The 13,383-nt window shown below is 38.7% G+C and overlaps 2 protein-coding genes across 5 annotated transcripts; both read right to left on the bottom strand.

The window, feature by feature from the left end:
* Nucleotides 1-1,074: 1,074 nt before the first annotated feature.
* Nucleotides 1,075-8,205, bottom strand: LOC103701932 (SLH domain protein). 4 transcript variants are annotated; one of them, XM_008784152.5, is made up of 11 exons: nucleotides 7,804-8,205; nucleotides 7,620-7,706; nucleotides 6,240-6,428; nucleotides 5,834-5,910; nucleotides 5,059-5,147; nucleotides 4,871-4,974; nucleotides 4,680-4,791; nucleotides 4,516-4,591; nucleotides 4,280-4,391; nucleotides 3,227-3,758; nucleotides 1,075-1,395 (listed from the first exon to the last, which is right to left on the bottom strand). In XM_008784152.5, the coding sequence occupies exons 1-11, from the start codon at nucleotides 8,048-8,050 to the stop codon at nucleotides 1,230-1,232; spliced, it is 1,791 nt and encodes a 596-aa protein (XP_008782374.3). In that variant the 5' UTR covers nucleotides 8,051-8,205; the 3' UTR covers nucleotides 1,075-1,229. The 4 variants fall into 4 exon arrangements, with proteins under 4 accessions (XP_008782374.3, XP_008782375.3, XP_088557930.2 ...); XM_008784153.5 differs by having other exon boundaries at nucleotides 5,834-5,907; nucleotides 7,804-8,191; XM_088701804.2 differs by having other exon boundaries at nucleotides 6,240-6,462; nucleotides 7,804-8,189.
* A 648-nt stretch (nucleotides 8,206-8,853) lies between these two features.
* Nucleotides 8,854-13,271, bottom strand: BPG2 (P-loop containing nucleoside triphosphate hydrolases superfamily protein). The gene is made up of 3 exons (XM_008784156.6): nucleotides 11,695-13,271; nucleotides 9,771-9,938; nucleotides 8,854-9,675 (listed from the first exon to the last, which is right to left on the bottom strand). Exons 1-3 carry the CDS (start codon nucleotides 13,183-13,185, stop codon nucleotides 9,352-9,354), a joined length of 1,983 nt encoding a protein of 660 aa, XP_008782378.4. The 5' UTR covers nucleotides 13,186-13,271; the 3' UTR covers nucleotides 8,854-9,351.
* Nucleotides 13,272-13,383: the final 112 nt, after the last annotated feature.

The raw sequence follows: 13,383 nt of genomic DNA on the forward strand, positions 1-13,383 counted from the left end.
AAAGTCAAAATCAAAATAACTGAAATGAAAATTAGAATGATCATATTCTCCAATATATTTAGTTTGCCGCTAGAATCAAAATCAAAATAGAAAAAAAATAAACTAAACAAAAATATTTCTTAAAAATTAATTAAATAGAAAAATATTTTTAAAAAATTAATTTTAAAAAAATAAATTTAACGAAATATAATTTAAATATCAGAAAAAAATTAAAATTAGATTTTGGAGGGGGTGAAGTATTTTCATTCTAGAAAAGAATGAGAATGAAATTTTCTCCAGCCAAATGACTGAAGTGAGAGCCACTTATTTTCATTTTCATTATAAAATCTAACTTCTTCCAACTAAATATATTCTCAATCAAGCTTGAGCGAGGTTACAAGTTTCAGCTCAAAATAATCCACGTCTCCTTTTATCTGCCACCTAAGCCACACAAATCTGGTCAATTCACCATTTAGCCTCGACCTTAACCTAAATCATCTTTTGGCTGACCCTCATCAACTAAATCAAGGCCCTTAACCCAATGGGATTGGTACATATAATTATCTGGATCAGTTTCTGACTAATAAATTATTGATCCATGTACTACTCAATAAGCATATCAGATAAAGAAAATTTGTATTGATGCAATCCATGTGCATGACTAACTCCGACCGCATCTTTGAAGCATTTCCATGATCCGTATACATGTGTGCGCACACAAACATACATACATACATACATACATACATATATATATATATATGCATGCAATATCAATTTAGTTTCTATAAATTACAAGCACGACATTAGTCAATGCACATTAACATGTAAAACACGACAACTACCATCATATATAAACAAGAGGATTTTTAATGGATTTGATGAATACATTCTCTGTTTGGGTTATTTCTCATAATCTTTTATTAGAAAGTGAATAGAGGACTGGCGTTATGGACCTCGTCGACGAAGGGTCCACATGAGATTAACTTCCCTAGTTGCATGCATAGCATATTGGGAGAAAGGGCAAAAAGAACAGTCGGGTGCGAATAATATATTGATCATGGGTAATGAGCTCTAAACCAGCTTGATACTTCATTTGCTAAAACAAAACTTCTCTTTATCAAAAGATGGAACTGCAGTTCCTCAATTCTCGTTAAATGTGATGTAATATTATTGATGGCAAAAATGAGAACTAAAACATAATCTAAAAGAATTACAGAGACTAAGGATAAGCATCTAAAAACAACCAACTATGACCCTTTTCCATTGGATTCTTGTAGTCTATGAGAATCATTGCTGTCTGACGAAATTGGCTGGGGAGGCTCAAATCCATTATTGCATTGCCATCTTTGTGCAGCTTGCTCTAGAACCTTAGCTCTAGCACGGACTCGCAACGCTTCCTCTTCTACCCAAGATCTGCAGAGCATGCCTTCAGAAGAATGAGAATAACAAGAAGATACACCCTCTTTGCTTCTGTAATTTTCTTAATAATGAGTGTGTGTGTGTGTGTGTGAGAGAGAGAGAGAGAGGGAAGTAGTAGCAGTAGAAGAATATGAAGAATCGGGAGTTCAATCGCAAGAACTATTTCCTCAAAACAGGTGATAACAAAAGTTTTCATAACTTATTTAAAAATCTGCCGAATGATATACTAAAATTATAGGCAAAACCATAACCAACAAGCTTGATCAGAAATTTGGATCGGGTCGGGCATGTTGATTAATGGCACATGACTTTCCAGTGGTGGTGCATTTTTGGATCCTTTCACCTTTCATCCAAAGGCCCTTTTGCTATTCCAGTTTCATCCATAAAGCCAAATAACTGGTTCCTGCCTAACCAGATAATTAATTGGCAAAAGCAAGTAAATACCACCCAAGTGACTATAAATAGATCGCTATGAATGGCATCCTCACATCTTCATGCAAATATGAGGATGTGTGAAACTCATACAAGTGGATATGCCACATAAATAGGAAGACAATGAGCATGACAGGTGCAATTTAAAACAATAAAATCATGGAATATCAAGTTATTGAGATTTGGATGTCCACTTGCTTCCAGGCTATACACAAATGAAACCTAATGACAGCTAACTTCCTACCATTTGGAATAGGCCTAAGTAAGCATAAATATTAAGACCAAGCCGCTTTTATCAATATGAAGAGGAATTACGAATCTCACTTTGTAGCTGACTCCTGTCTAGATCTTCTTTTAAAAATAAAAAATTTCTTATATTACTTCACAATACCTCCATCTCAGCCTTTGTTGGTCCACTCCAATCACTCAGTGCCTTCAGGTATGAGAATCTATGCCCTTAACAAGTTTTAGTGTCTAGCATGAAACATTATGACCATGGCCTAATGAAAAGAGGCTTAAGGAAGCAAGTGTGTGCACAAGGAAACCTTGCAAAAATGCCACACGTGCTAAAAGTTTAAGAATATGCTAACTTTGCAAAAAGTTGCTCCCTTTACATTTTAAGGCATCGAGAGCATGAACCAGTTGTCAGGACATTATTCATCTGTTGGCATAGAATTTTGGAACTTGTGGTATGGTATAAGTGCTGATCGTAGCTAATACCAAGCTATCAGTATGAAGCTTTCTGCCCTCACACCTAGGGGATACGACAGAAAGTTACATAGTTGAGTTCACAACCTCAGCTAAGTTATTTTTCATCACTGTGTTTCAAAGCCTAATAGGCATACCACATCATAAAAAAAATTGTCTCAATGTAGGAACTATAGTATCGCTTGCAGTATTATGGACAGCCAGTGAAACAAGCATTCCTCATGGATCATTTGGCATTTCGTTCTCTTCTAACAAGATTCTTCTAATGATAAGGTCCCCTAGATGTATCCATTCTTGTGAAGGAAGAAAGAACAGAGTCAAAGGATTTCATAAATTTGGACAAGACATCAATTTAATAGCATTGAGGTAAATTACTTTGCATTCTAACAGTTTGGATATGCCAGAGTTTTACCACATGACAAAAGGAAAAAATGGGAAAAAAAAAAGTGTCGCCATTGACATATCCTTATGATTATTAAATATCTTAACAACAAGAAATGATGATGCCAAGGATGACATCATGAAAACAACTATCAGCTACGTCACGAGATTGTCTCAGTGATGTTGGAAAAAATCATGAAGTAGTATTTTGTCACAAAACTAAAACTGCATTAGATAATAATAATAATAAGCAATCCTGTATGTTAGAGCTAATTAAAAAAAATGGAAGTCAGAGTTGGCTCACCTTAGAATCTGGATTGCTTCTTTCTCAGCCTCCAATATTGATTTGGCATCACGTATGGCATCCTGCTTACTGCACAAGTCAACATAAAGTTTTTCCAAACTCTCTTGCTCAACCATGATATTAGCTCTCTCGGTTGCAAGCTTCTCATACACACCATCAACTTCTTCCCTAAGACTTAACAGCAGCTGCTGTTGACAATCCAGAGCTGCTTTCTCCTTCAAATAGTCATCAAGGCTCTCATTTTGAGCCACTTTCTCCTTCTCCAAATCAAACAAGGCAGCCTGATGTTCCTTCTCGACCTCGATGCCACGGTCTTGCTCTTTGTTCAGCCTTTCCTCCCAAAAGCTCTGTATTTCTCCTCTGCGAAGTAACTCGGACCTGATTTCTTCCATCTCAGCTTGTCTTGATAGATTTTCTGCTTCAAGTCTTGATAATTCAGCGTGAAGTGCTTCCATCATTCTGCCACTGGTCAGTGCAACTGCTGCTTGTGCTTTTGTTGCAGGTTTGAGTGGTTGAAGCCGTCTAATGTTTCCTGTCAAATGTAAGATGGAAAGAAAGAAATCCAATGTAAAACAGGGACTTTAATGTTCAATGTTCAAGATAACAAGCCAGCAATGACAAATGTTTACCTAATAACATTACAAATCAATGCCAATGGAACATAAACTAAGCAATAAAGAAATGCATGATTCTACACATATACTAGATAAATAGCTGGAAAAATATCCAAGAATTCCCTCGAAGATTATCACTAAATAAAGTATGAACTGGCATTTTTAGAACACAAAATTTAGATAACTAAAACCAAAAGATAATATTGTAAAGCTACGATTATATTTTGAGGTGAACCTAGTCCATGGTCATATGATCTGATCCTACATCAAAATTTCATAAGGACAACACATTTCCTGACAAATGAACCAATTTGATTGGAAATAGACAACTTGCGTGGTCTTTGTATGCTAGTATAGGTGAAAGATGAATGAACGACTAGACTGAATGGACAACATTTACCAAAAATGATGAACGAACAGCACAGGGTGAAAGTATTACCGAAAACTCTTCTAATTATGCTCTGGTCACCAGCCATTAGGTCTACAAATAACTGGGGTGATGCATCTGAACTAGCACTCAAATCCAACAAGCCCACTCTGTTCCCTAACATCTGGACTGTAAACAAGTCAGATCTAACATGAAAACTGAGAAAATAACAGATTGAAAAGCAATGGAACACTAACATATTTCCAACAAAGCAATTTAACCAATAAGTTATTAAAGATCACCAGTACCTTTTCATTCATTTCAGAAGTGAATGAATACTCCACCAGGGTTTTCCAGTTTACCAGATCAAAACGAGACACAAAACTGCAATTGAAGAAATGACAGATTATAACTGGGACAAAAAAATAAAACAAAATATGATAATAATATGGAAAGCAAGGTAAAGGAGTACCGTTCTGGAAAAAATAAAAATTTTCCTTGGCCATAATAACTACCCATATCTGAAAGACTGGTGGAGTTCATACAGGAGAGCTTGCTGTGAATGATACCAGCTTCTGCAAGTGCTTTTAATTGCAAATTTATCAGATCAGAGTCCAAGCACTTTTCTCAAGAATTACAATATAACTTTGTGAAGAAATTTACATTGAATGCACCAAAAATCTGGGTCATCAACACTGACATCATCAAATGCTCTAAAAATTGAACCAGCAATCAAAATCTTTGGAAACATCCTGTATTTCGGGTTCCTGTGTGACACAGCATAGATAACTTAATTATAATAGCTTTAAAACACATTATGCTAAAATCGAGGTGGAAGTTTTCATGTTCACCTTTCTAACATGGAGTTTGCTTTGACAAACCATCTTGCATATTCCCTCCTTGTACACAATTCGTCGGCGTGGACATCATTTTCAATGATCTAAGTAACATGAAAGTCAACCGGAATTCAATTCTCAGAACTGCAGTAGAAGCTTCATGTCTACTGATTTAAAACAATATCAACTGATCTTTAAGTGAAATAGAAAGAGAACATCATCCAATACAGGAAGTGGGGACCTAGGTATATGGATAGCATCATCATCCCTATCAAAGACAATACTCAAGAAAAAGGTATAATCAAGACCATCTCTTTGCTTAGTGTATATGTCACCACCAATATTTATCACTTAACATGATCAAGCCATGGGCTAGAATGTAGCATCTAAAGTTTAGTACTTTCAGTTATTCAAGGGCCTCTGTTTCATATTTTTAAGCATATCAAAACCACATACTAATGAATATTTTTGCCCTTTGGTAAAGAAATGATTCACTAGAGAACTCCCACAACTTGCCACATTTTCTTCATACAAGTCCAAGTGTTATGGGCCAGAAAAGGTACTAACTAATCAATACAGAAACTTTTAAACCAACACCACATGCTATATTCGAATTCTGGAGGCCTACATAATATTCATGGACCATATATATGCCATCATATATGGTGTGAAATTAACTCAAATGTAGATAGTGATATGGCTATTTAAAAGCAAAATCAATAAGTTATTTAGTTCTGCATGATGAATAACTCCCTCACAATGCCAGTACGATGAGGTTCTTGCAACCAACCTTTAGCCTCTTCAAAACAGATAGAGCTTCATTTTGGATGGCATCAGCAGCCACTGGTACAATAATGCGTTTGCCTTCTGATAATCAAATATTAACCAAGAACAAAAACAAGAAAGAAAACCATTAATGATTGCACAACCATAAGGACTTGGTGAGAAGAAATAAACAAAGCTGGATTAGGAAATTGATAAAAAGCACATTCGTATGGAAATAATTATTTCGAATTAATAAACTGAATGGTGACAATTAAAAGTTAAACAAATAACATGCATGAAACCTCAAGATCAAATAAACTGCACATAGCAAGGAATTGTACAATAGCGTAGAAAAATTAAATTGAGTGCAGAAGACAGCAAAATTTCATAGCATCAACAAACTGCTAGAAGTCAATAAGAAGCATGAACACCTGATAAATGATTTTTTGTTTTTGATACATTTGGTTCCATATCAGCCTTATCATCCATCTTTGTCTCTGAGACCTTCTTCACTTCCAGTGCAGTTGGTTCAATATCTTTATGTGGATCTTTTGCAGATCCCATCGGCATCAGCTTCTCATGAAAAATGTTGAATGGGGCAGTGAAATGAAGCTTGAAACCTGCAAAGAATTGTGCAGTTTGCATCTATCAAATCTGCGGCAGCAAAAATTGCAGATCTGTGTAAATTAGACTGACCAAGCAAACTCTTTGTTAGGAGCAACAAGAATTGATCCCTACTACATTTTCCTTTTCTTTAGATTCTAGAAGCATTAGACCACTCTCTTTACAAATTACAAATCTGACATCAAGATGGTCCATGAACTCATCAACAAAATGTGGGCCAAGAAGCAAGAATAAGTAGCTAAATAATCTTCCCAAACAGAGTTTATTTCAAACAAAATTAACTGGATGCCAGACAAAATTATCCCAAAACCAAACAGCCTTACTACTATGAATTCATCAACAAAATGTGGGACAAGAATCAAGGATAAGTAGCTAAATAATTTTCCCAAACAGAATTTATTTTAACCAAAATTAACTGGATGCGAAACAAATTATCCCAAACCCAAACAGCCTTTCCACACATAACACAAACTCCAACCATTCAACATAAGATAATGATTAGCTGAGTGGCTAACTTCTGAAAAGCTTTCTGAATCACAGTAAGCAGCCCTGACAGGGATGCATGCCGGCATTCAATTAATGTATCCCCTGATTTAATGTTTACTTGTTAAGAACTTCATTTGCTTAAGGGAAAAAATTATCTTACAGTTTTACTTTGGTTGTCTTGGCTCACAACAAATTCATTAATCAATAGTAAATTGCACACAATGAAGGCCGATCATTTCACTACTGAATCACTAATCTACTTGAGACCTCGTACAAACTATTATATGTCTTTAACCACACCCTTGAGGTTACCCTGAGACATCTTCCCAATCAACCCCATGTTCATATGGAACAGGCATGGGGGCCAAATATCGAGCTTAAAAAAAAAATTACAATGCATATCAAGAAAGAACAACATAGGGACTGTTTGGTGTTCTTGTTATTTTTGTATTTTAGTTTGTCTACAATTCCGGAAATAGCACATGGAGATTGATGTTGAAGATAGCATCTGCTAATCTTTGCTTTTATATTCAATCTTTTTTGAAAACAATAAATCTTTGTCACCAAAAGATTCTAAGATTGTACAAACAATTAAAGAAAACAAAACGGTTTCATCACACATGTTGATCGGTCCAGTTCATTTTTTTTAATCTTGCCCTCACTTAATAAATGTACTAAAAATACATTCAAGAAATTGGAACCTTTTCTCGAGAAAGAACAATATGTGAGGGTAGCTAACAAGATCGCCATCGAAGCCCCCGCACCAAAAAAGAGAAATTTCGGCACACCTGCAATAAAAGATCGAAAAAAAAAAACTTTTATTTTTCCTCATATAAATTTTGATAGAGATATCAAAAAAAGTGCAAAAGGTAACAAAAACTAAACCATTTTTATCCTCGGTTTCGGTCTTGCGGACGGACCAGCCGCCGAAACCATCTTCTGAGCTCTCGTTGGCCGGGACCCAAGAAGCCTCAAGCTTTCTCGCCGCGGAGGAAATCAGCCAGAGGGACCTCCGTTGCCTCGGGACTCGGGAAGCCAAGAATGGGGCCGACAGCCGGCCGGCGAAGGAGGAACGGCCGCGGAGCTTGTTCGGGAACAGCCATGGCGGCTGAAAAGGCAGGGAAGAGCCCATTTCTCCACCAAATTCTTGGGGATCAGGCCTTCATTTCTCCATAGTCTAGCGTTTAACCGAAGAAGGGTTTAAAAATAACTAGGGTTTGGAAGCTCCGAGTCTCCGATAGGAGAGGATGGGCAAGTTCTTGTTTGGCTCTGTCCTGTGGGACGACCAGACAGCAATTAATCTGACGATCCACGAGTAAGCACGTGCGAAGGATCACTATGTATTCACACGTGGGAAACAGCCTCTGGCACGCACTCCAGAGTCCATAGCAACAAACCAAGACTTGGAGAGCCCAATTCGCAACCCTCCTCCCTTCATTAAAGCGGCGTCCCACCTAAAACAACATGGATGATTAAATAGGTGACCAAAGAGAAAAATTCTTATAGGTCGAAATTTTGGGAGCAGGTACATGTTCTTGAGGCCAGGATTTAATCGCATACACTTCAGAATTGAATTGGAGAGGCCCTGTTTAGCAATTTTGATTGTCCTCGTATTACATGATAATCTTGCTTAGCAATTATATGTTCATCATGGCATCCACAATTCCACATAAGCACCATCATTTTCCAAGTGAGATCTCCACAATTCAACCCCAATCCGAACAAAGAAATTAAATTACACACCAATTAAGTAAATATTTTCTTACTCATTCTGGTTATTTTAAAAAAATTTAAAGAGAAAAATATATCTATTGTAAAATAAATCTTGTTTGTCATAATTAATGCTAGAGTGTACATGCATAGATAGCGATTCATCTAATAAGTGGTGCTGGAACTAAGCAACACTCATCTAAGAAAGAAAGGGATACATATACATACATATAAGTATGTGTCTTAAGCCACATCTCTCAAAGCTAAAAGATTTGCTGTTTACACAAAATTGAGAAGAAAATAAAGCAGTTTGACAGACCTATGCATCTGAAGAAAATGTTTGAGGACTTGTCGAATACGTCTGAATATGCTTACAAATTCATCTTCCCATGTATAAACTGCAACCTAAGATAAAGTGATGCCTTCCCATTCCTTCGGGTATTAATGTAAGTGATTACACACGTTCACTTTTTTCACGAAATGGACTGAAATTACGTATATAAAATAAATTGAGAAAGAGAGAATCCACAAACTCAACATGTAGCCATGGAGAACAAAATTCCAGTGTTATTAGAGCTGCCTTTACAATTCCTCATCACATAGCTATTCGTACTCCGATGCATGGATCAACATCCAAGATAAGATCCACATATTATCAGTTCTGAACTCACCACTGGTTTTAGAGTCACCAATACTTTTTAGATACTTGCTTCCAAAAGAGAATCAGCTCTCTTCTTTCAGCTTCCTAGTCTGTGCCTCAATCCTACTTTGGTTACCAATGGCATCAGATATAGCCTTGGGTAACAGAAATCCAGGCCTTTCAAGGAATGGAGCTCTATCAAGAACCAATGGTTCTCTCTGTGTTACTTCAACACCATCAAAGGTCCACACCATCACAGTAGCGTCGCCTTTAAGTCCCAAAGAAAACCATCCAAGCCCAGAAGCAGCAATATCAATACTATTTAATTCCCAGCTGATCCCAGATACCTTGGTCTCTCTCTGTTTCCATTCCCCAAGTTCAGACACTCGATCCTGTCCGATGGGTGGCTATGCACCCGACGCACAAAAATTAATATATGCCAGAGGAACAAATATATATAGGCACAAATGCAAAACTTAAGTTAAACCGACCATAATCTCACCTGCAGTCTGATACCAAAATGCTTCTTCCGTATCTCATCTGCATTTTCAGTCTTCCCCATGTGAAGAGAGACATTTGGTGATGCCCAAACAGTGACATAAATTGTCTCCACGGAAGACTGTGTAAGATCTAGTCTCATCAACCCACCAACATGAACTGTTTGCCCAGCCTGTGTCGGACGGTTCGTGGTATCAATGTCAATTTACAAATGGAAATCACATAAAACGATATTTGATTTTATTTTCAGGTATTGTTTGGACTACATTTAGAGCACTATTCAATTATTTGCATAACTATAACATAAAATGCTAATTAAGATGATCTATATTCGATATTTCTTTGTAAAAAGAAAAAGAAAAAGAGAGTAGGAGTACAGGTTTACTCGTCACAAGAAAAACAGGACATGAATAAGGACTGAAGATTCTCAACTATCTAGGAGAAATAGCCATAGGTAGCATGGGAATATAATGGTTGTAGACCCCCCAAGTTTAACAGTTTGAGAAAGCTCTCTCTCTCTCTCTCTCTCTCTCTCTCTGTGTCTGTATGTGTTGGGGGGGGGGGGGGGGGGGGGGGGGGGGGGGGGGGGTTAACTAAACCCTATGGCATATCACTTTCTCCACAGCTTCCCTCAATCTGAGGTCCCTAAGAAAGTGCCACAAACTCCCTTCGGGGTCCTCCTCCAAGCTTTAGGTTCCTCAACAGATCAAGCCAAATACGCCAACCCAAAGAGATTATGTGCTAAATATTATGAATATCATAAAAACAAAAGATTGTTGTTGGACATGTCATTCTTCATAAACAATAAAGCAATTAAAAAATTTGTCCCACCATTCTTAGATGGCAAGGAGCAGCGTCATATTCTTTTGTAGATCATACACTGCAGAGTTGACATTAGACAATGATATGTTAACCTTTGCCCACAAGCCTTATCATATTTATATGAATTTGGCTATATAGATCACAGTGCAATCCATGAAGATGACTTTCTTCACCTGGACATCAAATTCTATCATGGTCTCACATTTTGGTCAAGGCCACTAGACAAGAGGTTGGCCATGAAAAAGCCATGAGGCATATAGGATGATTTATCTTACTAATTATGTAATTTAAGCTTATACAATAAGGAAGCAAACTCTTGAGGTTCCTCAAGATGTAGAAAGAGTATAGATGAGGAAACAATAAGATTTGATAGTCTAGGATACATCAAACTATGAGACATGAATTATAAGCCAAGGATGTCTCCAGAAAATGATACATATGTACATACAGTTTTCATAGAATCATGGTATAGCTGATGGCCTGCACAAGAAGAAGCCTTAGAACATCCAAAAAGCAGGAGTAGCTAGAAGATTTTTGTAAAGGGTGCAGTGCCCTTAGGTGGAGACTACAATAAATAAAAGAATTTAGCAAGTTCTCCCACAAGGTTGTACGCTAGCCTCAGTAAAATCTTTCTTATGTGTATCAGAGAAAATCAAACATAGAAAATGAAGGATGTACAAGGTGAAGAACTTCCCATAGGACTGAGATTGGTCTCCTAACAGATTATAATAATTTTTTTAAGCTTCCTTTTTCAGCTGAATCATCTGCTTTTATCTGACAAATTCTATCAAACATATATGAAAGCCAAATCATTCTAAATAAAAATTTGCCTTTTCTTTTCTAGATGACTCAATGCATTAGTCAACTTGTGAAATTCTTAGCATGCCTATTGGAATCACATGAACCAAAGGGTGCAGGTGCTCCGGAGGAACTACGACAATTATCCTTTTGAGTTTGCAGCAGAAGGTATTACGAAAATCCAGTACAGTTAGCTACCCAATGTTCTAGTCTGCTACAACTGAAGACATCGTGCTTAGGTAACACAGAGTACTCAAAGCAGATTTGTATAATTAAACAAGAAGTAAACAAGGTAAGCAGAAACTTGCCTTCACCCTGAAGGTCCTTGGCTGCAGCGCCTTCCGGATTTCCACCATCTTCTGCTCCTCCCTGTTTAATCTCATTGTCATCAGGTATGGATGTAAGAGACCTGGAGTATCATACATCTTTGCTTTCGCTGGCAAAATCCCCCTAATTCTCAGTATCCCCAATGTAGTCCCTGGCACTGCCGCCTCAGTAAGTCTAGTAATCTTAACACCTTCTCGCTTAGCAAATGCATTAATTAGAGTAGATTTTCCAGCATTCTGAGCTCCAATCACCCACACGTTCCCACGGGGTCCTGCCAATTCCTTGATATAAGAAATCAAATTCCTCACACCCAGATCCTTGCGAGCACTCACCAGATAAACAGCATTTAGCTTAGGTGTTCCTGCAGCCTTAGCTCTGTGACGGACCCACCGGTCCAACCTTGTGGGAGAAATCTGCGAGGGGAGGAGATCCACTTTTGTTGCGACAAGAACAAGCTTTGGCAATTTGCTCACTTTGGAGTCTCTCTTGCTTCCCTCCAAGGCTTTGAACAAAGACTTGGCCGCTCGTTTTGGGAATGAACCATCAAAATCTACGCAGTCGACGACCATCACCACCACCGGAGCACTCGTCGTGGGTTTCATCAGCCGGGTGGAGATGACGCGATCAAAATCGAAGTCTGGTATCAAATTCTCTACATTTTGGTTCTTCACCTGCCCATAGTTCCTCAAAGAGTGGCACCTGGCGCAGACGGTGACCGATTCCTCTGCTTCGCTTCTCTTCGCCTCTCTCACCTTCCGTTTCTTCTCAGACTTGGAGATCTTCTCCTTCTTCATCTTCTTCAGTGTCTCCTCGGTGATGTTGCCATACCCAACGCTGGGAGGGGCGAATCCATCCAGCTCCTTCCTCCATTTCTCCTCTTCGTCCTCTTCCTCCTCCCAATCTAGATCCCAATCAATTTCTCCTTTTATCTCCTCTTTTTCCTTCGTTCCTTCTACCGAGCTCTCATCCAAAAGGCCGCCTTCGGAATCCGAACCACGATCAGATCTCGACGGCAATCCATCGGTTGCTTCATCCCCTTCTTCGAGGATTTCATCGGATTCGGACAAAAGATCGATGGAGCCGTTTTCGACTTCTTTTGTGTCCCGATCGACGCGTTTCTGGTAATAGCCGGGGAGATTGGGGTCGAAGTCCTGCATGAAGACTCCGCAGCCGGGGCAGATGAGGCGGCCCTCGTCCTCATCCCTTCCCTCGCTAAAAAGGGGAGCTTTTTGAATCAAAGGCTTGGCTGGTGCCGGCGTCCCGAGGGAGCAAGAGCAAGAGAGAGAAGTTCTCTGGGTGGGGATTGGGAGAGCGGAGGAGAAGGGAGGAGAGGAGAAGCAAGGAGGAAAAGAGGAAGGGAGGCGAGAGAAGGGAGAGGGAAGTAGCTGACCTCCAGGGTTTCTTCTTCCAGGATGGCTGAAGAGCTCTATGGGGGGTCTGGCCGCATAGGCAAAAGAGACGGCTTCCGCCATGGAAGACCAAAAGAGCAGAACAGAGCTCAAAAGTGCGTTATAAAATCTAGCAGAGGTTCGGCGGATAGGATATTTGCCCGTTCCGGGATGAGATATTTCCGTACAGAACGAAAACAGTCTAATTTTTTGAAACAGCCTAATTCGCACGTACGAAGGTTTGGTTCATCGGACCATTCGACTGTCCTGTGCATGATGGGC

Source organism: Phoenix dactylifera, chromosome 7, assembly GCF_051530095.1.
Source record: "Phoenix dactylifera cultivar Ajwa chromosome 7, Ajwa_hap1_PhDact_Kaust_v1.1, whole genome shotgun sequence".
NCBI lineage: Eukaryota > Viridiplantae > Streptophyta > Magnoliopsida > Arecales > Arecaceae > Phoenix > Phoenix dactylifera.

What these genes read in the sequence shown, in the direction of transcription:
- BPG2 (XM_008784156.6), bottom strand. Translation starts at nt 13,185, where the DNA reads ATGGCGGAAGCCGTCTCTTTTGCCTATGCGGCCAGACCCCCCATAGAG. An exon ending in CAAGGACCTTCAGGGTGAAG is followed by an intron (nt 9,939 to 11,694) that starts GCAAGTTTCTGC and finishes CGTCCGACACAG; the next exon opens with GCTGGGCAAACAGTTCATGT. An exon ending in ATTTTGGTATCAGACTGCAG is followed by an intron (nt 9,676 to 9,770) that starts GTGAGATTATGG and finishes TCGGGTGCATAG; the next exon opens with CCACCCATCGGACAGGATCG.
- LOC103701932 (XM_008784152.5), bottom strand. Translation starts at nt 8,050, where the DNA reads ATGGGCTCTTCCCTGCCTTTTCAGCCGCCATGGCTGTTCCCGAACAAG. An exon ending in TTGTTCTTTCTCGAGAAAAG is followed by an intron (nt 6,429 to 7,619) that starts GTTCCAATTTCT and finishes AATTCTTTGCAG; the next exon opens with GTTTCAAGCTTCATTTCACT. An exon ending in GCAAACTCCATGTTAGAAAG is followed by an intron (nt 4,975 to 5,058) that starts GTGAACATGAAA and finishes TGTGTCACACAG; the next exon opens with GAACCCGAAATACAGGATGT.